Raw genomic sequence first — 22464 nt, forward strand, 5'->3', positions numbered from 1 at the left:
TCAGTGACCATAAGAAGCAGGGCCATGGAGTATATTCTGCATTGAGCATGCCTTACCGATTTCGTCAAGCAGCTCCTGAGGTGGTGGTGGCAGCTCATCAATGTGATGTTGCGAGATGGCTTCTACTAGTTCTTAAAAAAGATAAAGGAGAAAGTGACTTACTGCCTTCCTAGACCTGAACTAGGTTTTCGAGGCTTCGACGTGGATTTGACTTAGGATTTCTCAATGATGAAACAAGCTAAGATGGGGAGAAAACCTCTTATATTAATGGTCCTAATTGAGACTTCATATGTGAAAGGCTTTACTCTCCCTTTTACTCTAAACCCTTTCCTACATCACACCTCACCTCAGTACCACTTGATCTGTGCCCCTCCCCAAGGATATTTGAGGGAGGTGAGGTATAAATTCTTACTAAGAGGCTGGGGTTCCAATTTGGACCAAGACTGCTGGAGGGATATAGAAGCTCTAGACCCGTCAAAATGAAAAAGTGGGAGGCCTTTCTCTACAGATTATCAGGCCAGGGGATATGGGAGACCATACTCTGGGCCTTCACGTAAGGGCTCAATTATAACATTAACCAAAACCCCTCAGCATAGTTCACAATATCTCTATCCCCCTGAGGGAAATTCTGAGTTGTACCAAAGACACAAGACAATAAGATTAATGGAGCAAAGGCAATTACACCTCAAGAGCTGTTAACGCTCTCATACCCTTTGATCTGGAAATTGTCTTCTAAGACTCTATCCTAAGGAAAAGATCAGAGGTTCAGATAAAGATTTCTGTACAAAGAGCAAAAGTTGGAAAACAACATAAATCTTCAACATAAGGGCATGGTTAAGCAACATAAGTAGAATGGACTACTATGCAGCCATCACATATATTTATGAATAATTTTTACTGACAAGTAGAAATCCTAAAATATATCATTAAAGAAAAAGAAGCAGGCCAGAGCTGATACACTATATGATCTCAACTATGCTAAGAAAAAGAATATATATATATATATATATATACAGCCCCCAAATATATATATATATATTCTTTTATATATATTTGGGGGCTGTGTATATATATATATATATACCAAAATACTACAAGAGGTTAAAAAATGATGGTAGAGGGACTTCCCTGGCAGTCCAGTGGTTAAGACTTCGCCTTCTAATGCAGGGGGTGCAGGTTTAATCCCTGGTTGGGGAGCTAAGATCCCACATGCCTCGTGGCCAAAAAACCAAAACATAAAACAGAAGCCATATTGTAACAAATTCAATAAAGACTTTAAAAATGGTCCACATCAAAAAAAACTTAAAAAAAAATAATGGTAGAATGGTCGTGGTTTTCTCTTTTAAGCTCGTCTGTATTCTCTAAGTTTTCTATAATGAGCATGTTTTACTTTTATAGTCAGGGGAAATTAGCATTTTTGTTTGAATCTGCTATAGCCATCAAAGAAGAGATGAAGTCTCCCTTAAACTGGTTTACTATTATGAACTTGTATTTTAATATTAAACACAGGGTACCTTTTGGCAGGCTCCTCCTCTGAGTGGCACGGGATGATGTGTCAGGTGCCTTGGCAATGCTGGAGGAACCAGCCCCAGTAAATGCAGGCAATCTTTTCTACAAGTAAGATATAAACATGGTAACCGACACGTGTATTAAGCTAAAAAGGCCTGTTAAGCTCAGTCATTTCCAAGATTAATCTTGTGTATCACTGATGGAAGAAGCTACTTGTTTTGTTGACTGAGTCAAACATTCAAACGTTATCTCCTCTCGGAAGCCTTCCCACCCCCTTTGCCTCCACAGCGCTCAGTTTTTACCTCTGTGTTACATCCTGCCAGTCTTTCTCAACAGGCAGTGAGCTCCTTCAGGGCGCGGACTTTCCTAGTCACTATGCCTAGAAAAGGGCCTGGCATAGTGCCTGGCACTTAGAACCTGCCCCATTAACAGTTTGTTGAACAAGAGCATAAAATTCTTTATTTCCCTACTTCAGAGTGAGACCTTTTGTGAGTCAAATGCCCAGAGAAGATGACAGTCGATTTTTCACTGAGGGCCAAACAAGTAATCAATCTGCCTACAGAAAGGTCAGTCAACAGGTTTTTAATGAGCAGAACCAAGTAAGGAACTTTCAGTTTTCTTGAAGAGACTACACATATGAAGTATGAGGGAGAGAGAGAAAGGAAACCAACAAACAAACAGCACGGGGAGGGGAAGGAAGCAAGGAGAAGGTACCATTAAGTGTTTTTACTGCAGATTATTGGTTCAGGAGTTCAGAAAAGGTAGAGATCAATCGAAACTCTCAGAGAACTAACCAGAGGAGGCGTCAAGAAGGAAGCAGAACTCAAGCCTCCTCTTAGTATGTAAGACATGGTTAGGTAGAAAGAACAATGCAGATGAACAATGCATCATAAACTATCGCAGCGGACGGATCTTTCGAGAAATCGACAAACATTACCTCTGGGGGAAAAAAGAGGGCACAAAAACCCAGGATCCATTCTACAATACAGACTCAGAGAGGAGCCCCAGGGAAGCCTGGAGAGGATCCAGCTTATTTCTTGCTTTCTTTGTAAAACAGACACGGAGAAATCTTGGCCTTTTGGATCACTGACGCCTTTGGACTCACTCCAAGAGTGTGCAGCGCAGAGTCAGTATACTTACGAGATTAGTCAGTCTTGAAGGAAGAGTTTCAGAGGAAGTAAGAAGGGAGTCTAGGCTCTTTGCTTTCTCTCGGACAGTTGTAAATTTATCAGACAAAGTTTGAATAGATTCTTGACTCTTCCAGAACGAGGCAGACCCTGTTTTAACCTGAAACGTGATACTTTCAAGACAGTCCTTATACTGACTAGAAGCTGAAGAAATTGACCCTGTTGTAGAAAAGAGGGCAGTTAGTGTCTGAATCCTTTACATTATTTAAAAACAACAAAAAGAAGCCCCCACAAAACTCTATACCTGGAACAGGGATTTTCCAAATTGTCAATAACTGAAATAATCACTGATCACTGATGATAGTCTCTAAACTTGGGAGAGACTACAGGGAGATTATTTGAACCACAAATATACTGGAAAAAAGGACACTAGAGAGAGGATATTTGATGCTGGCTGTATGCAGTTGCAGGACCCAGAGCTATGTATGTTTAAGCACAAGGTACTGTTTTAAGTTACTAACTCTAGAGAATCCAATGTATTTGCACTAAATTCAACAGTGCTTCAAGTACAAAGTAGACTCTGCATTTGCATGTCTCTATTGCTAGAGTTTAAAAATCTCCTTATAGCTGGTTAATCACCACCACCACAGCTACCTGGCCTCCCATGAGATTATCCCCTTCAGCTCTGACCCTAAAGAAACCCCTCTGTACTGTGACAAAACACTGTGGGTCTGCTCCTGCAGCCTGGCTTCCCATAGCCAGCGAGGCAGGGGCTGTTAGTCCCTTTCCCAGAACATCCCCCTGCTAGTTATTACCTGGGCTGAGCGGAGTGCTGACACTAGTAGGTGCGTGGTTTATTTTGGGTGTTTTGCATAAGACTTCCTTAAAAGAACTGCCTTGTTCATAGGAGATACTAGACAGGTCTTGAATGTCTGTCAGTGATCTAAAGAATTAAAAGCACAGAGTAATTGGGAGATGTTTACAAAAATCAAACACTATATTCCTAAGAGGTACTTTTTAAAGATGCTCTTCACAAAAATCTTTATTTGGCAAGTGGCCAAAATCAGAGAATATCTTAGAATATCCATAAGATATCTATAAGATATGTAAGATATCTTAAAGAGAATATTAGAGAATATCTTAAAAAGAGATACTAACTTTAAACATATCTCAGCAGCTAAAAATAAATTCCATAGGTGAAAGTCTATTTATGTGGCAAACAGATTTAATCTACCTCAAGTATAAACTTCTATTCTTCTTATCCCTGTGTTTCCTTGATTAAGATGCTGTTAATTTAGATCACTCATCACAACAGTTTTTTGGTGAAAGAAGAAACAGGCTCACATTAAATGTATACATAAAAATGGGAAGAACACAGACTCCTACAAACAAGGAAATACTCTTCCCCTAAAACCAAGACTTTGCACAGAATCCTTAGGCAACTTTTGGTGGCCATACATGTCTTTCTCTTTCATTTCCTTTGGTGACTCCTTTAATGTCTCCTCTTGTTCGTCTTCAATACTGTAAGAGAGAAAGTGAGAAAACTATGTAAATCTCCTGTCAGCAGAGTGCAATATCGTGGTACCAGGCACCAGTTACGGGCCCAGTGTGAGAGGCAGCTGGAAGGGCACTAAGCTCAAAGTGGAAAGTGAGGGTTCTGATCCTGGCTCTGCTACTGACTAGCCACATGTTCTCAGGGATGTCTGGGTATCTGTTTCCTCTTCAGAGGCTGAATAAATACTCTCTAAGGGTCAGCCCATCTGAAATCAGCCAATGATGCTACTGGCTGAGCAAGCTCTTGAGGAAATCAACAGAGCATGGGAACTTTGCTGTGGATGGATGATGGAGCAAAGGGCACAGCCATGGGGCCTTACCAACTGTGAAACAGCTTCTTGGCATGGAGTATCAGGGGAGGCCAAGAGAGGCTTGTGCCAAAAAATGGCCAGAAAAGAATTCTGAAGACAAACTTGACCTGCTTCTACTTTAACCAATATTTAAGATTCATTTTCAATATTCAAACACAAACTATAAGCCAGATCCCATGCTAAATCCTTCCAAATGTTTCCACATTTTTAATCTTTGCACAATCCTGTGAGACCAATGGTATAAAGGAAAGAGCATGGATTTTGGATTGAGTTGTGACTATTAATTCTGTTCACTAAATATTTGTTTCTCCTGCTGAGCACAATGTAGGACAGTACTTTCTGGCCCTCCTAATTTACATAAATGGCCATATGACTTGTTTTAACCAGTGAAATGCAAGTGAAAGTGATGTGATTCACTTTGGGGCAGAAACTTTAAAAGCCTAGTGCACAATTCACCATGTTCCCTTTTTTCCTGCCTCAGTAAGAAAGGAAGCACAAAGACGGAGTCTCCCTCAGTGTGGATTTCTAATGGAAGGTAGAGTAGCACAGAACACTCCTGGTGATGGACGTGGAGCACGAGCACAAAATAAGTTTTTGTTGCTTTAAGCCACTAAAATCTGGGGGTTGTGTGTTACATAACATAATCTAGCCTATCCTAATGATATAGCTACTTACTAACTGTACAACCTAAGGAAAAAACCCTCTGCTTTCTGTATTGGCAAAATGAGAGGGTTGTTATATGAATTAAATTTGACAAAACAGAGTACCTGGCATATTGTCACTACTTAGGAAATACTAGCTATCATTATTATAGAAAAGGAAACTGAGGTCCAGAAAAGAGAAAGTAAATTGAATGCTATCGTACCAGGCACTTCATCTCTGTTATTAGTTTTTGAATTAATCTTTTTACTTTGAAATAACTGTATGTATATTCACATGCAGTTCTTTTTCTTTTTTTTTTTAATTTATGGCTGCGTTGGGTCTTTGTTGCTGCACGCTGGCTTTCTCTAGTCGCAGCGAGGGGGGGCTACTCTTCCTTGCGGTACACGGGCTTCTCACTGCGGTGGCTTCTCTTGTTGAGGAGCATGGGCTCTAGAGTGCAGGCTCAAGTAGTTGTGGCACGCAGGCCTAGTTGCTCCGTGGCATGTGGGATCTTCCCAGACCAGGGCTCGAACCCGTGTCCCCTGCATTGGCAGGCGGATTCTTAACCACTGCACCACCAGGGAAGTCCACATGCAGTTTTAAGAAATACACTTTACCCAGCTTCCCTCAATGGTGACATCTTGCAAATCTATTGAGCAATATCATAACCAAGATATCAACATTGATACAGTCAAGATACAGAACATTTCCACCACAAGGACCCCTCACGTTGCCCTTTTATAGCCATGTCCATTTCCCCCCACTCCCATCTCTTTCTTAACCCCTAGAAACCACTCATTTAGTCTTTATTTCTACAATTTTATCATTTCAAGAATGGTATAAATGTAGAATCATATAGTAAATAACTTTGCAGGGGTTGCTTTTTCCACTCAGCATAATTCTCTGGAGACTTGTCCCAGTTGCTGCATGTACCAATAGTTCGTGCTTTTTTATTGCTGAGGAGCATTCCATGGTATGGATGTAACACAGTCTATTAAACCATTCACTTGTTAGACAACATCTGGGTTTCCAGATTTTGGCTATTATGAATAAAGTTTCTATAAACATTCATGTATGTGTTGGGTTTTTAAAATATTTATTTATTTATTTGTTTGTTTTTTGGCTGCATCGGGTCTTAGTTGCAGCATGCAGGCTCTTCATTGCAGTGTGCGGGCTTCTCTCTAGTTGTGGCATGCGGTTTTTCTCTCTCCAGTCGTGGTGCGCAGGCTCCAGAGCGTATGCGCTCTGTAGTTTGCAGCACGCGGGCTCTCTCGTTGAGGTGCACAAGCTCAGTCATTGTGGCACGTGGGCTTAGTTGCCCCGCCGCATGTGGGATCTTAGTTCCCTGACCAGGTATGGAGCCCATGTTCCCTGCGTTGAAGGTGGATTCTTTACCACTGGACCACCAGGGAAGTCCCATGTATGTGTTTTCATGTAAACATAATTCTTCATTTCTCTGGGTAAATGCCCAGAAGTCATATTATTACTTTTAATCTCTATGTCAACATTCCCAGTAAGAATTCTTTTCTTTTTTGAATTTAGAATCTTCCATTTATTCAATAGAATTGAAAATATATTATTTAAGAGAGGTGTAAAAATAAAACTCAATGTTGTCTACAGAAACTTTCCTTAACCAGATGGAATTTCTCTTTCTCATTTGTAAAAGTAAAAAAAAACAAAGTAGCTTTTTCTTTCAAAAGTAGTATGCACCCATGGTGGAACATTCCAACAGCAAAGAAGGTTATAAGATAAAAAGAAAAACCTCTGGACTCTCTCTCTAGAGTTAACCACTGTATAGACTTCCAGAAATGTCGACACACTACAAGGATTATAGGTATCTCCCTTCCCTCTCATTTTTACACAGGTGGTATTAAATTACATACACTGTTGTGCATTTTTTTCAATTAACAATATGTCCAGTGATGATTCTTATTGCTATTTTACAAATGGGGAGCTAGAAGAGAGGGGTTGAGAAATTTGACCAAGTTAGAAAAGCAGAGTCAGGATCTGAATACAGATAACAACTCCTTTTCACGACGCCTCACAATTCTGCTGAACAAGTCCTCACAAAGCTAAGCTGCCCAAAGCTTACTGTTATAACATGGTGGCTATTATATTTGAAGAAGAGCAACATGTAAATATGGGGCATTACCATCAAATAACATTACTTCTTTGAGTCTGAAACTGTGAATAAAATAATAGCATAGGGGGCTTCCCTGGTGGCGCAGTGGTTGAGAGTCCGCCTGCCGATGCAGGGGACGCGGGTTCGTGCCCCGGTCCGGGAAGATCCCACATGCCGCAGAGCGGCTGGGCCCGTGAGCCATGGCCGCTGAGCCTGCGCTTCTGGAGCCTGTGCTCCGCAACGGGGGAGGCCGCAGTAGTGAGAGGCCCGCGTACCCCAAAAAAAGTAAAAAATAAAAAAAATAATAATAGCATATACCTTTGTATAGGTTGGAATTGAGACCTGGTCAAAATTTCAGCATTCTTTCCAAGGTTTTTTCTCATTTGGAACTTTTCTTCACCTGAAAGAATAAAGTACGTGCATTTTTTAGTGAATTTTTGCCAACCCAGATGATTACTTTCATTCTCGAGAATTTTCCTTGGTCTGATCCAGAATAGGAAATAATCTACATAAACAGAGTGCTTCCTAGTTGGGTTTGGAGTGAGCACTGTAGAAGAGGTTTTTGCTCTGAAAGTTTATTTCCCTTGCTCAGAGGGGAGAACTATATTCTGACTCTCAGAATACAATCAAGCCATTTACTGGCCTTTCAGTTATAACTGCACAGTTATTTCTGGAGACAAATGTTGTTTTGTCTTTTCAGGAAGGCAAACTGACCTGGTTCCTGTCAACAGACACCAGGGGGCGTTGAAACCAAGAATTGTTTGTTCACTAAAGATTCCAAATAGAAAAGACCACGAGGGCTTCCCTGGTGGTGCAGTGGTTAAGAATCCGCCTGCCAATGCAGGGGACACGGGTTCGAGCCCTGGTCCGGGAAGACCCCACATGCCACAGAGCAACTAAGCCCATGCACCACAACTACTGAGCCCCCGTGCCACAACTACGGAAGCCCACACGCCTAGAGCCTGTGCTCCGCAACAAGAGAAGCCACTGCAATGAGAAGCCCGCGCACCACAAGGAAGAGTAGCCCCCTGTTCGCCACAACTAGAGAAAAGCCTGCGTGCAGCAACAAAGACCCAGTGCAGCCAAAAATAAATAAAATTAAATAAATAAATGAAAATATTAAGAAAATGAAAAGAAAAGACCAATGTTCTGGGCATTCCCAGAACATTAACTGTGTCTCTTGGCCACCAAACACCACATAAAGAGTGGGGATGGGGTCTTGAGTACTAAGGAGCTAATTCAACTGTCTTCTGTTCTCGTTGGCCTCAAGCATCTGAAGTCACTCCTCCCCAGCTCTCAGTAAGGCCTCTGGACACACGGGGCCAGTATCCATTTTCCTTTCCACCATTACATAGCTCTGGTTTATAGAGAAGAGGACAGACAGACCAGCCTGCCCCGCTGGCAAATGCTCATGATCCGCCTGCCATTCTTCAGGTCCAGGAGGTAGTCTGGTAGGCAATGGGAGGCCCACTATAAAAGTGCCGCCTTCAGCAGAAGCCAAGCTACTCTGAAACCCCACCAGTGGAGAAGCCTAGGGGTTCTTCTTCTTTCCACCCCTTTTCAAATGCCTAGAAAGCGTAAACACCTGGAAAGCATAAATGAATTCCTAATAAGCACAATTTAGACCTGGAGGGGAACTTAGAGATTTTAGAGTGTAACTTTCTCCTTTACTTTACATGGAGGAAAAGTGGAGCCCTCAGGTGGAGTGACATGCCCAAGGTAATGCACAAAAAAAATCAGTGGCAGAACTGGGCTTGGAACCCAGCATGTATGCAACTTTTATCCCTGTTGTATTGCCTGGTATGGAGAGGATATATTGATATATCAGACCCCTAGTGAAAAAGGGGGAGGAGAAGGGCTAAAAGGAGGAAACAGAGTAGAAATCAGAGGCTTCTACATGTACTTTAGATGTTTGTATCCAACTAGCCCTGGTTTTCTGATCTGCTTGCCCCATAACTTCTCTATCCTACTCAACTCTCTTCCAAACACTAGTGAAGTGGCCATGTACAGGTCAGGCTCACACAGAAAGTGATCATGGGCAGAGGCTCCACAGAAAGAGCTGGGTGGCCAGAGACCCAGGTTTGGGAACTTTAAATACATATTGTCCTGAGAATTTAACTGTTCATCTAAAAGCTTATAGCTTCTTAAAATGCTTGTGCCTGTGACGGGGGCCTGCATCAGGTTAGAGATGGCAGCTGGAGTATGCAGCAGGAGGAAGGGAGTATGGTCGGAACCTAAACCCACCCAGCCCGGGTTCAGACTGTTGAGACACGACCCTGGACCGAGCTACATGGCTTGGGAGGTGGATAACCCTGGTTTTAAAAATGGATGGTTGCATACCTTAAAAGAGCGAAAGTGCACAATTTTTAAAATGCCTGTATCAGAACCTGTGGTTCACTTACATCTTGTCTTGTGTCACACCCCAGCTGCTGATCCAAGGTTAATTTACCATGTAACGGGAAGCAGTTGCTAAGTTATAGAGAACCCAAGGCCTCCCAAGGGAAGGACGTTACATTCACTGTACTGTTGGCTATCATTAACCCTTTGCTAAGATGCCAAGCAACCAAAGGAAAATGATGGTGGAACTCTGCCTTTTGGGGAAGAGAAGGACATGGAAACCTAGTTCTGGTTGTCGCTGTGTCAATAACTAGCTGTGTGGCCTAGGTCAACCCCTCAGGTCAGCTCAGCAAAGATAACTGAACACCTGCTATGTGCCACAAAAGAGCCTGAAATCTAGGGAAAGAGACTACAGGGGGAAAATAGAAGAAGAAGCAACTGCTATAACGTATGCTATAAGAATGCAAGGGGAGGTATAAATAACATGATGTATGGATGTCATGAGACTAGTGAGGGGCAGGGGAAATCACTGAGCCTAAGTTTTCTCATCTGTAAAATGAAAGGCCTGGAAGGTTATTTCTAAGGACCTTTCCAGCTCTAAACATGTGTGATCTGACAGAAAGTAAAGATGAGGGACTCTCAAAGGAATCTGCCCTGAGGGCTTATTACCAGAGGCTTGAGGTCGGGCACAAGCATGTTGTATTCCTTCAAAGTCTTCTTCAATGGGACTTGAGGTCTGCAAAGAATGAAAGAGCAAAGAAAGGAGGGTCACTGGAGGCAGACATATCATCAGAAGGTGGAGAGAGAATTTCTTGATGTTCTTAAACCTTGAAAATCTTCATAAGGTTCCTACATCTTCTACAGAAAAAGAACAAACCTTCATCACAGACATTAAGCACTTATTTGTACTATGTGTTCTTCCTCAACAAGCCCTCCCCCACCTCCCATTCTGAGGTGGAATCGGGTGACTTTTCCCTTCATCATCCCCTCCTCACCACAACCTTCCAACAAAGATGTTTTGATTCCTGGGAGCTTTATCAGAAAAGCCAAAGAAGGTAGGAAAAACGGCCCAGACTGCAAAGCTACTCTATGGGGTGACCAGTCAGAACACTGGTTCCTTTGAGGGGAGGCAGGGAGTAGGAGGAAACACAAGGAGGTCTTTCGGGGGATCAAGAATGGTCTATTTCTTGATTTGGGTGCTGGCTACATGAGTGTGTTCAGCATGTAAAATTTCATGAGCTGTACACTAAAGACGTGTGTAGTCTTCTCCGTTATACTTTTTATATACATCTACACGTTACATGTATATACATATGTATGTTACATGTATATACATATGTATGTATATATACTTTATACATTTCTATTAAAGATTTTCTTAATGTCCCAGTCCACCGTAAAACCAAGAATGTTTAAAGGATTAATAATGGAAAATTGCTCTAATTGAGTTTTCAGAAGCGCCAACAAGTGGAAACTACGCGTTTTGATGCATCACTGAATTCTTCTTGTCAGTCAAATGCTGTGACTGACATGTACAATCCTCTCTTTCCTCTTCCGTACCTTCCATATTGGTAAAAGAACCTCAAAAAGTGGCAGGTTAGGGGACAGGTGAGGTAAAAATAACATAAGTAAATAAGAGAATCCAATAAGTTTCATTTTATAAATGAAAATACTCTGTACAAACAGGTTCTTGCAAAAGCTAGGCAGATCCCAGAGAAAGCCCTGTGTACTGGACAGCCTCACATTCACTGCTGACACTGTGACTCTATTCCTGGCTCTCTCACCACTAAATCTGGCCAGGCCAGGGCTAATTCCCTACATCTGCATTTGCCAGTTCTTCACACGGAGGAATAACAGCAGGCTGCCTTCTCTTCCCTTCAGGAAGGATGTGTGAATTGGGTAACATGAAGGAAAGTGTTTTGAAAAAAGAAGTACAAAGTGCTGTACAAATGCAGGAGCCACAATTTTGGGAGAAATTGCTTATGACCTTCATTATCAAAAATCTTATTTTTCACGTTTTTTCAAAACACACAAAAACACTGATAAATTGACATTATATACTTTTATGTGTAAGCTATTTTTCTTAATAAAAATAATTTTAAAGGAATAAGGCAACAGAAAAGCTGAAGATGTACTTTATCCTGAACTGTAAATTTTTACCTCTAGGGGCTTCCCTGGTGGTGCAGTGGTTGAGAATACGCCTGCCAATGCAAGGGACACAAGTTCAAGCCCTGGTCCGGGAAGATCCCACATGCCGTGGAGCAGCTAAGCCTGTGCACCACAACTACTGAGCCTGTGCTCAAGAGCCCGCAAGCCACAACTACTGAAGCCCTCATGCCTAGAGCCCATGCTCCACAACAAGAGAAGCCACCGCAATGAGAAGCCTGGGCACCACAATGAAGAGTAGCCCCTGCTCACCTCAACTAGAGAAAGCCCACGCACAGCAACGAAGACCCAATGCAGCCAAAAATAAAAACAAACAAATAAATAAATTTATTAAAAAAAATTTTTTTACCTCTAGAGCCAAGTTTTCTTGAGCAGTTGAGGAGTAAAAATATTCATGGTCTGGAGTTAAAACTTCATCTGTTACGTCTTCAGAAGACTCTGGTGAACAAGTTGGTTGCACGGACTGATCCTATTAATAAGGTAGGAAATCACTTTTAAGTTGGTGTTTATTGTAAACAAATCCCTTTACAGCTGGATGCAGTGTTAATGATGGGGTATCAAAAATTACTCTGTGGTCGGGGTGACACTCTCTGAGACCTTCCTGCCTACTTGCACCTCTGGCCCTCCTTCCCCACTGTGAGCTGTGACCCCCTGGGGCAGGCCCTCCTTCCCCACTGTGAGCTGTGAACCCCCTGGAGCAAATGTGACAAATGACAGTCCTGAATCTCAACATCCTTACCTGCACAGTGGAAGTGGGGGGAGGTTGGGTGACCTTTTTGCTCTAAAATTCACAGGAAGAAAAAAGTCCCTAGACAACTCAAGCTGGGGACTGAATTTAAACACCCTGATCCTCAAGAGCCTAGACACAGTCCATGTGTTGGCATTGTCCTCCAGGCTGAGGCTGCTCAGAACTGGGACTCCCTCAGGTATTCCCGTTTAAAGGCAAGTGAAGAAGCATGATTTTGGGGCTTCCCTGGTGGTGCAGTGGTTAAGAATCCGCCAATGCAGGGGACACAGGTTCGAGCCCTGGTCCAGGAAGATCCCACATGCCGCGGAGCAACTAAGCCCGTGTGCCACAACTACTGAGCCTGCACTCTAGAGCCCATGAGCCACAACTACAGAGCCTGCATGCCTGGAGCCCGTGCTCCACAACAAGAGAAGCCACCACAGTGAGAAGCCTGCGCACCGCAACGAAGAGCAGCCCCCGCTCTCCGCAACTAGAAAAAGCCCGCGTGCAGCAACGAAGACCCAACACAGCCAAAAATAAATAAATTAATTAAATAAATTTATAAATAAAAAAAAGAAGCATGATTTTAAAAATAGCAATGCAATCTCAACAATAAAAACAAAATAAAGTAAGTTATTTCTTCAGCATCTCCACTCTACCCCTTCCTTTTTTGCTCTTTCTCTACATTCAGGCCCTGATCACCACATGGCCAGACAACTGGCTCCTTTCCTCATCTTCAGTCATCCCTTTGCAGAGGTTTTGTGGTTTATTTCCTTGGACATTGCTTTTGCCATACTTCCTCCTCTGTGCACTTAGCAGCTGCTTTCCTCAACCTCTCCTGTCAAACTGAAATTTCTCAGACAAGCTTGGCCTCCCATACATTCCCCACTTCCCTGACAGAGATGCTTCCCAGCCAAGCCAGTATGCTGAATGTGGCACATCCTTCCAGCCCTCACATGGGAGAAAGAATGAATTGTCCTGTGAACAGTTTGTGTGCTATGATTACTACAATAGTATGTTCTTCAAAAGACCTCTAATGTTATCACACCTGGCTTTTTACATTGTTTCATTCTCAGCTGCTGTTTATATTCTTTAAATGATCCTGGGCCCACGTCAATGGTGATTACAAAAATTCTGGTTCCTTGCTCTGGCTGGACTATGGCCCAACTGCATGCCTGAAGAATGCACTAAATCCCGGAAGCAAGGCTGTAACCCCAATGCAAATGCTAGGATATGACTGTATCCCAGAGATCTTGCTGAGGCAGAGGTTTCAGGCATGAACACCTTCCTTCCACTGAGTTGAAAGCTGAATTTGGGTCTTAGGTGACATTCCAGGTGAAGGTACTCCCATCGCAACCCTGGCCTTGTACTTCAATCTGACCTGAGTCACGAGCTTTGGTAGCTGACCGTGCTTTAAGAGTTAGTCTTGGGACTTCCCTAGTGGCGCAGTGGTTAAGAATCTGCCTGCCAATGTAGGGGACATGGGATCGATCCCTGGTCCAGGAAGATCCCACATGACGTGGAGCAACTAAGCCCGTGCGCCACAACCACTGTGCCTGTGCTCTAGAGCCCGCCAGCCACAACTACTGAAGCCCTCGTGCCTAGGGCCCGTGCTCCGCAACAAGAGAAGTCACCGCACTGAGAAGCCCGCACACCAAAACGAAGAGTAGACCCCACTCTCGCCACAACTAGAGAAAGCCTGCGCGCAGCAACGAAGACCCAGCACAGCCAAAAATTAATTAATTAATTAAGAAAAAAAAGAGTTGGTCTTGTCTAGCCAACTTGACAGAAAGCTCAAGGGTCAGAGCTGAATATAACACTTGTCTGTGTTTTCCCCAAGCTCCGATATACACAATGCTTTGAGTTGAACTAACTCAAAAAGTATCAGGCAGGGCTTCCCTGGTGGCGCAGTGGTTGAGAGTCCGCCTGCCGATGCAGGGGACACGGGTTCGTGCCCCGGTCCGGGAGGATCCCACGTGCCGCGGAGCGGCTGGGCGCGTGAGCCATGGCCGCTGAGCCTGCGCGTCCGGAGCCTGTGCTCCGCAACGGGAGAGGCCACAACAGTGAGAGGCTTGCATACCGCAAAAAAAAAAAAAAAAAAGTATGAGGCAGGGAGGAAAGACTTCTTCTTTCATGTCAGAGACACGAGGGCACATGCTCCAACAAAAAAGAACTAAGACAGATATTATTTCAATGTCATAATACATGACAACTCAGTTCTAGTAGGTCTTTGGGTTCAAGTTGGCTCTCCAGGCAGTATGACTCACGCTGTAAGACTGCTCAACAACCACAGGTGCATCCGAATTTTCTTGAAGGACTTCCCCATGCTCTGGCTGCTCATTTTTTCTGGGGGGCAGGTGCCTGGTACCTAATAATTATAACACAATCATTGTCATTTGGTGATATTCAAATGGCATGGAAGGGGCGAAGGGTGGCATGAGAGAAGAGATGTAGGCATATTCTGCCAAGGGTGGCCATGTTTCATATGTCAAATCGAAGTGGAGACTGTTAGGCTAGTCTGGCCCCAGCACGGGGCCCTGGATCAGCCACCCTTTTGCCTACCCATTCAAGAGCGATGCTTGACAAGGAACAGATTTTAAATACCAAAAAAATCCAAACCAATAGATTTTCTACCTAAGATAAATAATAATTTAGATGTACCTTCCTTTGATTTGCAAACAACTGTGAAACGATATCCCATGCCCTGATTGCAAGCAAATTACCAGGTAGAAATACACACTCTTCAGTTTTCACCTACAAATCTCTAAAAGTGATGACAGTAAATGCCGTTTGTCTCTAAGTTCCTCAGGCATAGACTCTCTGAGAGCCACTGGAATTTTTCTGGCTTAAAATGCAACGCAAAGAAGGGGGCGGTACGGAGTGGCCTTCCACCAATGCCCTCAGGTAAAAGGTTCGATTCTTTGTGAGGTTAGACCCAGATCCAGGGTCAGTGCATGGAGATTATTTTACTTCCTTTGGACAAAGGAATCTGCTCCGGTAATAGAAAAACTCATGAATCTCTGGACTTCTTTACCTGTCTGAAGGACAGTGGGATTAGAAGGGTATGCTGCTTTCCCCTGGAATTCAGGATTCCCAGACAGGTAGGAAAGAAGACTAAAGGAAATATTCTAGGAGGTTTACTTATTTTTGAGAGCTGACAACTTGATAGAGCTCACCTACCCTGACTCGTCCAACTGAACTTACCGGTGAAACTTCGAGGCCCTGGCTGTCTGCCATGCTGGTCACTGCTGCGGTCACTGCTGTCTGTTTTGTCACACTTGCCATTTCCTCCTGGCTCATCATTTTTCTTGGGATGCTCTATAGCTTGCTGCCAATCCACGTGCTCAGGGACCTTAATGGGGGGCTGCAGCAGGGGATCAGGCCTGTTTTCAGCCTCATTTTCTAAAGTCACACTACTCTGAGGATGCCAAGGAGGTACTGCCAGCTGCCCAGTAGCTGCTTTCTCTGCCATTTCTTTCACCTCCGCTGGATGTAAGAGAAAGCAGCGTTTAAAAGATCACTGTGAATGCTGGAAACAAAAGCTTTAGATTCTTAAAGAGTTATGTCATATTTTATAGCTCATATTGTCACAATGATTGCGTTTTTGGAATTGCATCATCCTTAGCTTGGCCTGAAGCAGAGGAGAGGAGAGAATTGATGACAGAGTAAGGGAAAGGCAGAATTTCAGTTAGTTACAGTGCTTTTTGCTGAATTAGAGTAAAAAGTAACAGGAAACTTGTAGACGGACCTTCTTGCTGTGAAGATTTTACAAGAAAATGACATCTGAAGCCCCTAGTCTGTAGAGACTAATGGAAGGAATTCCATTGAGTCTGTCTAGCCTTTCTAGACCACGCTGAGCTCATATTTGGGGAGTACGCATGTATGTGTTCATGTGTGTTTTCACTCCCATTTTCTCTACTTTTGCAATGTCACTTAGCATTAGTATCAAAAAACGTAGATGCTGCATCCTGTTAAGCTTACAAGATTAGACTGATACAAAAGGATAACGCCCACAAAATATGTGAAAGTGACACTGCAAGCTCTCTACCTTAATAATGTTATATATTAAACATCTATATTGTGTATTTTTACTGCATGTGTTATATAGCATACATACATATATATATATATGTATACACATGTAAAATAGAAGAATTTCCTATATAGTACAGAAATGAATAAAGCACTTCTCTCTGCAGTGTGTAATCAGAAAGGTCTTGCTTTTAAAATGGAACGATCTAAAAAGAAAAGAATATGGGAGAACAATGCAATACAGGCTGTGTACTTACAGATGACAACAAGGTTAGAAAGATACTTTAAATTTCATTTTGTTCAACAGAATCCATGACTTTATACTCACTTTTCCATTTTAAGTGTATCTCTCCAGCATCTTCATTATTTCTTGACTTTGTGTTACAGATTTTAGAAGACACAGATTCCATACTGATCCTGAATTGCATAGATTTGGAGGAAGGGAGTGAGTGGACACAAACACATCAGTTTGCTCAAGTTCCTGGCACAACCCCAAGCCCATCAACCCACCCGGAGGACTGTCCCCTATTACTCTGAGCCGTTCCTGAGATTGCACTGACTCCGACCCACCACCAGGGAGCACTAGACTTCCCAACGTTCAGCCCACAAGGCTCTACCTGGAAGAGCCTCGGCCAGGGGTGGATGACGTGAGTGGTCCCTGTGGGTGGCCTGGCACAGTGAGGAGTGCACCACTGAGCTGTGTCGTTCTGGTTTGGGCACTGGACTCTCTAGGCCTTCCCTGGCTAAGAAATAAAAGGAGTGGGTTAGAAGATCTCGAGGTAGAAGACCCACAACTGAAACACAGCTGCACCAGACAGAATCCTGGTTACTTGGGCTGTAGCAGAGCCCTGCCACAATGCCACAGAACATAGGTGAAGGTTCAGTAGCTGTTCCTGCCCTTTGATCAGAATCCTCTGGTAATATGCACACCTGCATATCAGTGATAGCACAATAGCTAACATTTGTAAAGATGGTCTTGAGGCACCAGGGGCTCTGAAGAACATTCAGAGATCTTCAGCCTAGTTTCACTGAGTTCGAGACCATGTCCTGCCACTGGCTAGCTGTCTGACTTTGGCAAACTTCAATCTCTCTGGGCCAAGGTTTCCTCGTCTGCAAAACAAGGGAGTTTCTTTTTCCTCTAAATATTCCATTATAATATATATGTTATCACCTATTAAACTAACTCTTTGAAAATGTGTGATCTATGGCATATATGTGAATTCCCTTTTATCCAGAATACCCCACTCTCCCACTGGATCAGAGTGCAGAGACTGTTGAATTGGAAAGGTCACATCCAATCAGTTTCTTTGAAGAGCAATTTGGCAATAGCTATCAAGAATCTTTAAGGGCTTCCCTGGTGGCGCAGTGATTGAGAGTCCGCCTGCTGATGCAGGGGACACGGGTTCGTGCCCCGGTCCGGGAAGATCCCACATGCCGCGGAGCGGCTGGGCCCGTGAGCCATGGCTGCTGAGCCTGCGCGCCCGGAGCCTGTGCTCTGCAACGGGAAAGGCCACAACAGTAAGAGGCCCACGTACCACAAAAAAAAAAAAAAAAAAAAGAATCTTTAAAATGTTCAAACCCTCTGAGCTAGTAACTCTGCTTCTGAGAATCTATCAAGGACATAACCCAAAATGCAAAAAAAAAAAAATTTACTGACAAGTCACTGTAGCCCTATTCATAACAGGAAAACAAAAAATAAAGAATAAAACAACCTAAAATTCAACAATGGGGGAAATTCAACAATTTCAAAGTAAGTTTACAGGATGTTTTTAATAACAAGGGATAACCATGTTCTAAGATAAAGCAAAAACTGAGGATACAAAATTGCCTACATGTATATAATTACAATTTTTTTAAGCATACAGAAAGAGTAGGTGGATTGGTAGCAAAGTGTTAAACTTTTCTTTAGTCAGTTTTTTGTTCTCCTGGGGGAAGAGGGTGGAGCTGGGCAGGCGAAGCCACAACTACAGCTTTTGCTTTGTCATCCAGTGGCTATACTATCACCCTATATGCCTCTGTCAATGATGTGACTGCTAAACTCTCTGATGCCAGTTAGGTGGTTCTTCAGTTAATTTCCTTTGTAAAGGTAAAATACACTAATCTAAAATGTCTGGGCATTTTCCTTGATTCTCCCTTAATGTATATATTTAACCAAAATGAATGGAACAGCAAATTTGTCATTAGTTTTAGTCACCACTGGGAGTAGGTACAAAATTTTCTTTCCAGGAGGACTGACTTCAAGCTGTGGATTAATGTTGCCATTTAACCACAGAAAAGGAAAACTAAATTGATATAATACTCTATCTTGAAAAACATTTATTGCTCCATTAATAATTCCTCCTATGCAGGGACTTCCCTGGTGGTCCAGTGGGTAAGACTCCGTGCTTCCATTGCAGGGGGCCTGGGTTCGATCCCTGATCAGGAACTAGATCCTGCATGCATGCCACAGCTAAGAGTCCACATGCCACAACCAAGAGTTCTCATGCCGCAACTAAGTGTCTGCATTATGCAACTAAGAGTCCGCATGCCGCAACTAAGACCCGATGCAGCCAAAATAAATAAATAAATAAATAATTTAAAAAATAATAATAATTCCTCTTATGCAAAATAAAATTTGTTTTACCTAAGTTCTTAAAAACCCAGCATACGCATACACCCTCCTTCTGGTGATTTGTGCTGAAACCAATTCATTTTGTTGATCTGGCTAAAAATCAGAGGCCGCAAGGTAACAATGATACTGTTCAACCCCCTCCTTCTGTCCCCCAGAGTCAGTGATGCTTATTTTGAACAACACTGGTTTTCACATAGTTTGGTTTCTGTAGCACTGGTGCATGGAGTACTTGGCAATTCTTTTTATAAGAAAAACAATCTGGGGACTTCCCTGGTGGTCCAGTGGTTAAGAATCTATGCTTCCAATGCAGGGGGTGCAAGTTCAGTACCTGGTTGGGGAACTAAGGTCCCACATGCTGCATGGTGCAACCAAAAAAAAAAAAAAACCACAATCTGGGCAGTTTCAGAAAGGCAGGATGCTTTACTCTTGACAACTGATGAGTTCTGTGTGGCTAACCTGCCAGCCACTTGATGTCCCCTGCAAGTCTCCATTATACCACTATTCTCACTTACGCAACGGAGAGAACTTGCCAAGATCTGTTTCTGTGTTACTATGCCTCATCTCTCACAATCTCTTTGTCACTAGACATATGAAGATCATTAAGTGGCCTCAGGGTCACATGGGAGTCTAAAGACATGGTGACACAAAGAACAATACAATGTTAACCCACCTGCTGGTATTTTGGTTCCTGTTTCTTTCCAAACTGTCCTTGGCTCCATGAGTGGGCTGAAACTGTTCACCTCTGCTCTGTTTTCCAGGACCACAAAGAGATGGCAGCTTAAAAATCAGTAGACATGTTTCAGTGCTTAGATGAAGGAATTCCTCTTCCCTTCACTCTCACATTCCCTCTCTCTCTCTCTCTCTCTCTCTATATATATATATATATATATTATTTTTTTCTTTTTGGCTGCGTTGGGTCTTCGTTGCTGTGCGCGGGCTTTCTCTAGTTGCCGTGAGTGGGGGCTACTCTTCGTTGCGGTGCACGGGCTTCTCATTGTGGTGGCTTCTCTTGTTGTGGAGCATGGGCTCTAGGCACGCGGGCTTCAGTAGTTGTGGTGCGCACAGGCTTAGTTGCTCCGCGGCATGGGGGATCTTCCTGGACCAGGGCTCGAACATGTGTCCCCTGCATTGGCAGGCGGATTCTTAACCACTACGCCACCAGGGAAGTCCCTTCACATTCTATTTTTAAAGCCATTCTCGCTAAGTGTGTAGAACTAACCAGACCTCTCAAGACAATTTCATTTTGCATGTTTCACATCTAGTAACGCATCTCTTAGCTGGAGGCCTGTACATAGAAATGTTGGCCCCCAGGACTCCAGGCTGAACAGGGCACAAGTGGAGAAGGAGCAGACAAAATAGACATCAAAACTCCCCAAACCTGGACTTCCCTGGTGGCTCAGTGGTTAAGAATCTGCCTGCCAATGCAGGGGACACAGGTTCGAGCCCTGGTCCGGGAGGATCCCACATGCTGCGGAGCAGCTAAGCCTGTGCGTCACAACTGCCGAGCCTGCACTCTGGAGCCCAAGTGCCACAACCACTGAGCCCGAGCACCACAACTACTGAAGCCCGCACGCCTAGAGCCCGTGCTCCGCAACAAGACACCACAATCAGAAGCCCGCTCGCCGCAACTAGAGAAAGCCCGCGCGCAGCAACTAAGACCCAACGCAGCCAAAAATAAAAATAAATAAATACATACATAAATAAATAAATTTATTTTTAAAAAAAATCCCCAAACTTTCCCCTGTATTAATTAAGGCAGCAGGTTTTGTGGCAGGAGCCCCAGGCCCTGGGTTCTAATCTGACCTTTGCTCAGACTAACCTAAGAGAGCCTTATGTTTCAGTTTCCTCATCCATAAAACAGGGACAATAATATCTACCTAAATCCACCAGGGGGATGCTATGAAAATAAAACACAACAACAAAAAAAAGGCCACAATACTTCGGAAATAGTAGAAGCAAAATAAATGAAAGTCTATGCCCTTTATCCAAAAGAAAGACTTTGGGATCTGCTTACTCCAATTTTAACAAACTTAGTTAATTATATTTCCTAACCTATTAAGGCAACAAATGTGAGATTTGGGGATGGCAGCAAGGTGCCTAAAGGTGAGAAGATACATAAAAATGATCATAATCTCTCTGGAATATGACCTCCAGAGGCTCTTCTGTGGCGGCAGCATTGTATCATGGAACATCACAATAACAGATGTTCAGAAAAATGTCATGGTCACCAAGGAAAGACCAGTATATATTTAGAATATATCCAAAACAGGTATTTAGAATAATGGGAAGTTTGTAATGTTTTCATTCAGTATGATTAAAAATTTGAGAATGGAGAAATTAAAAGAATGAACTCCAATTGTCTGAAAAAATCATTGAGGTGAAAATGCCTTACTCCTGATTATGCTAGAAAACCAGGGTACACTTTTTAAAGAACAGTTGAAATACGGTGTAATTGTTTTCCCCATAGTCTCATGTACTAGTAGGTGGCTTCCAACAATGACTGTCATCAATTCCTTCCCTCCCTGCCATTTGGGAGCTGGAATCTACTTCCCTCCCCTTGAATCTGTGCTGGCTTCATGACTTTGACCAACAGAAAAGCAGCAGAAGTGACACTGTCCTAGTTTTTAAGCGGCCTGGCCGCTTCAGCTTTCACTTGGGAAGCCAGCTGCCATGCTGCAGAGAAGCTTGGGTGAATGAAAAGCCAAGCGTGGAGAGAGGCCCTCTGGGGGAGCCTAAGGCACCAGACGGGTAAGTGAAGCCTTCTTGGACCTTCTTGCCCAGCCCAGCCTCCAGCTGAATGCCGTCGAGGGGGTGATCCCAGACGGTGCCACATGGAATGGAGGAATCACTCAGTTAAGCCCTGTCTTATTCCTGACCCACAGAATTATGAGAAATAATAAAACATTGTTATTTTAAGTCACTAAGTTTGGGCTTTTGTTGTTGTTGTCAGACAGCAATAGGTAACCAAAACACAGTATACAATAAAAGTTATTTCTAATGGTTTTCTAGCAAACTCTAACTTCCAACAGAAACAGAAAAATTAAGAATCTAAGTAAATTCTTTGTGCCTCCTCTTTACATAAAAACAAATGCCAAGGCTTTTCCAAATGTTCTAAGTGAGGACTGAAGTCTCACTGAAATTCAGCAAGGAACAGTGAAACAGCACGAGACTGGGAGTCAGAAACCTGCCCCTGATCAGCTGTGGGCCTCGGCAGTAGCGCAGCAAGGCATGGGGGTTAAGTGGGAGTCGTCTGCCCTGTGCAGGCCTAAGCGGGTGCACTGCAGGTGGAGGATTTTAAAACAATAATAAAACTCACCAAAAGCCTG

The 22464-nt window shown here is 43.3% G+C and overlaps 1 protein-coding gene across 15 annotated transcripts in view; it reads right to left on the reverse strand.

Moving 5' to 3' along the window:
* Positions 1–22464, reverse strand: part of TEX14 (testis expressed 14, intercellular bridge forming factor) — a 57108-nt gene that overhangs the window by 11954 nt on the left and 22690 nt on the right. For 14 of the 15 annotated variants that reach the window (XR_003428773.1, XR_003428774.1, XM_027087202.1 and 11 more), the window contains 13 exons: positions 19809–19915; positions 17145–17270; positions 16856–16944; positions 15700–15981; positions 14763–14863; positions 12118–12237; positions 10272–10338; positions 7584–7665; positions 4095–4157; positions 3452–3579; positions 2650–2855; positions 1515–1611; positions 57–131 (listed from right to left, as the gene is read on the reverse strand). Coding sequence is in view for 13 of the 15 variants with exons in the window: in XM_027087202.1 (XP_026943003.1) it covers positions 57–131; positions 1515–1611; positions 2650–2855; positions 3452–3579; positions 4095–4157; positions 7584–7665; positions 10272–10338; positions 12118–12237; positions 14763–14863; positions 15700–15981; positions 16856–16944; positions 17145–17270; positions 19809–19915 (1543 nt within the window). In the remaining 2 variants the exon portion in view is untranslated. The remainder of the gene's footprint in view (positions 1–56; positions 132–1514; positions 1612–2649; positions 2856–3451; positions 3580–4094; positions 4158–7583; positions 7666–10271; positions 10339–12117; positions 12238–14762; positions 14864–15699; positions 15982–16855; positions 16945–17144; positions 17271–19808; positions 19916–22464) is intronic. The other variant, XM_027087210.1, reaches the window with a different exon arrangement.

Source organism: Aethalodelphis obliquidens, unplaced genomic scaffold (genome assembly GCF_003676395.1).
Source record: "Aethalodelphis obliquidens isolate GAN/ISIS:26980383/991018 unplaced genomic scaffold, ASM367639v1 scaffold58, whole genome shotgun sequence".
In the NCBI taxonomy this organism is placed as follows: domain Eukaryota; kingdom Metazoa; phylum Chordata; class Mammalia; order Artiodactyla; family Delphinidae; genus Aethalodelphis; species Aethalodelphis obliquidens.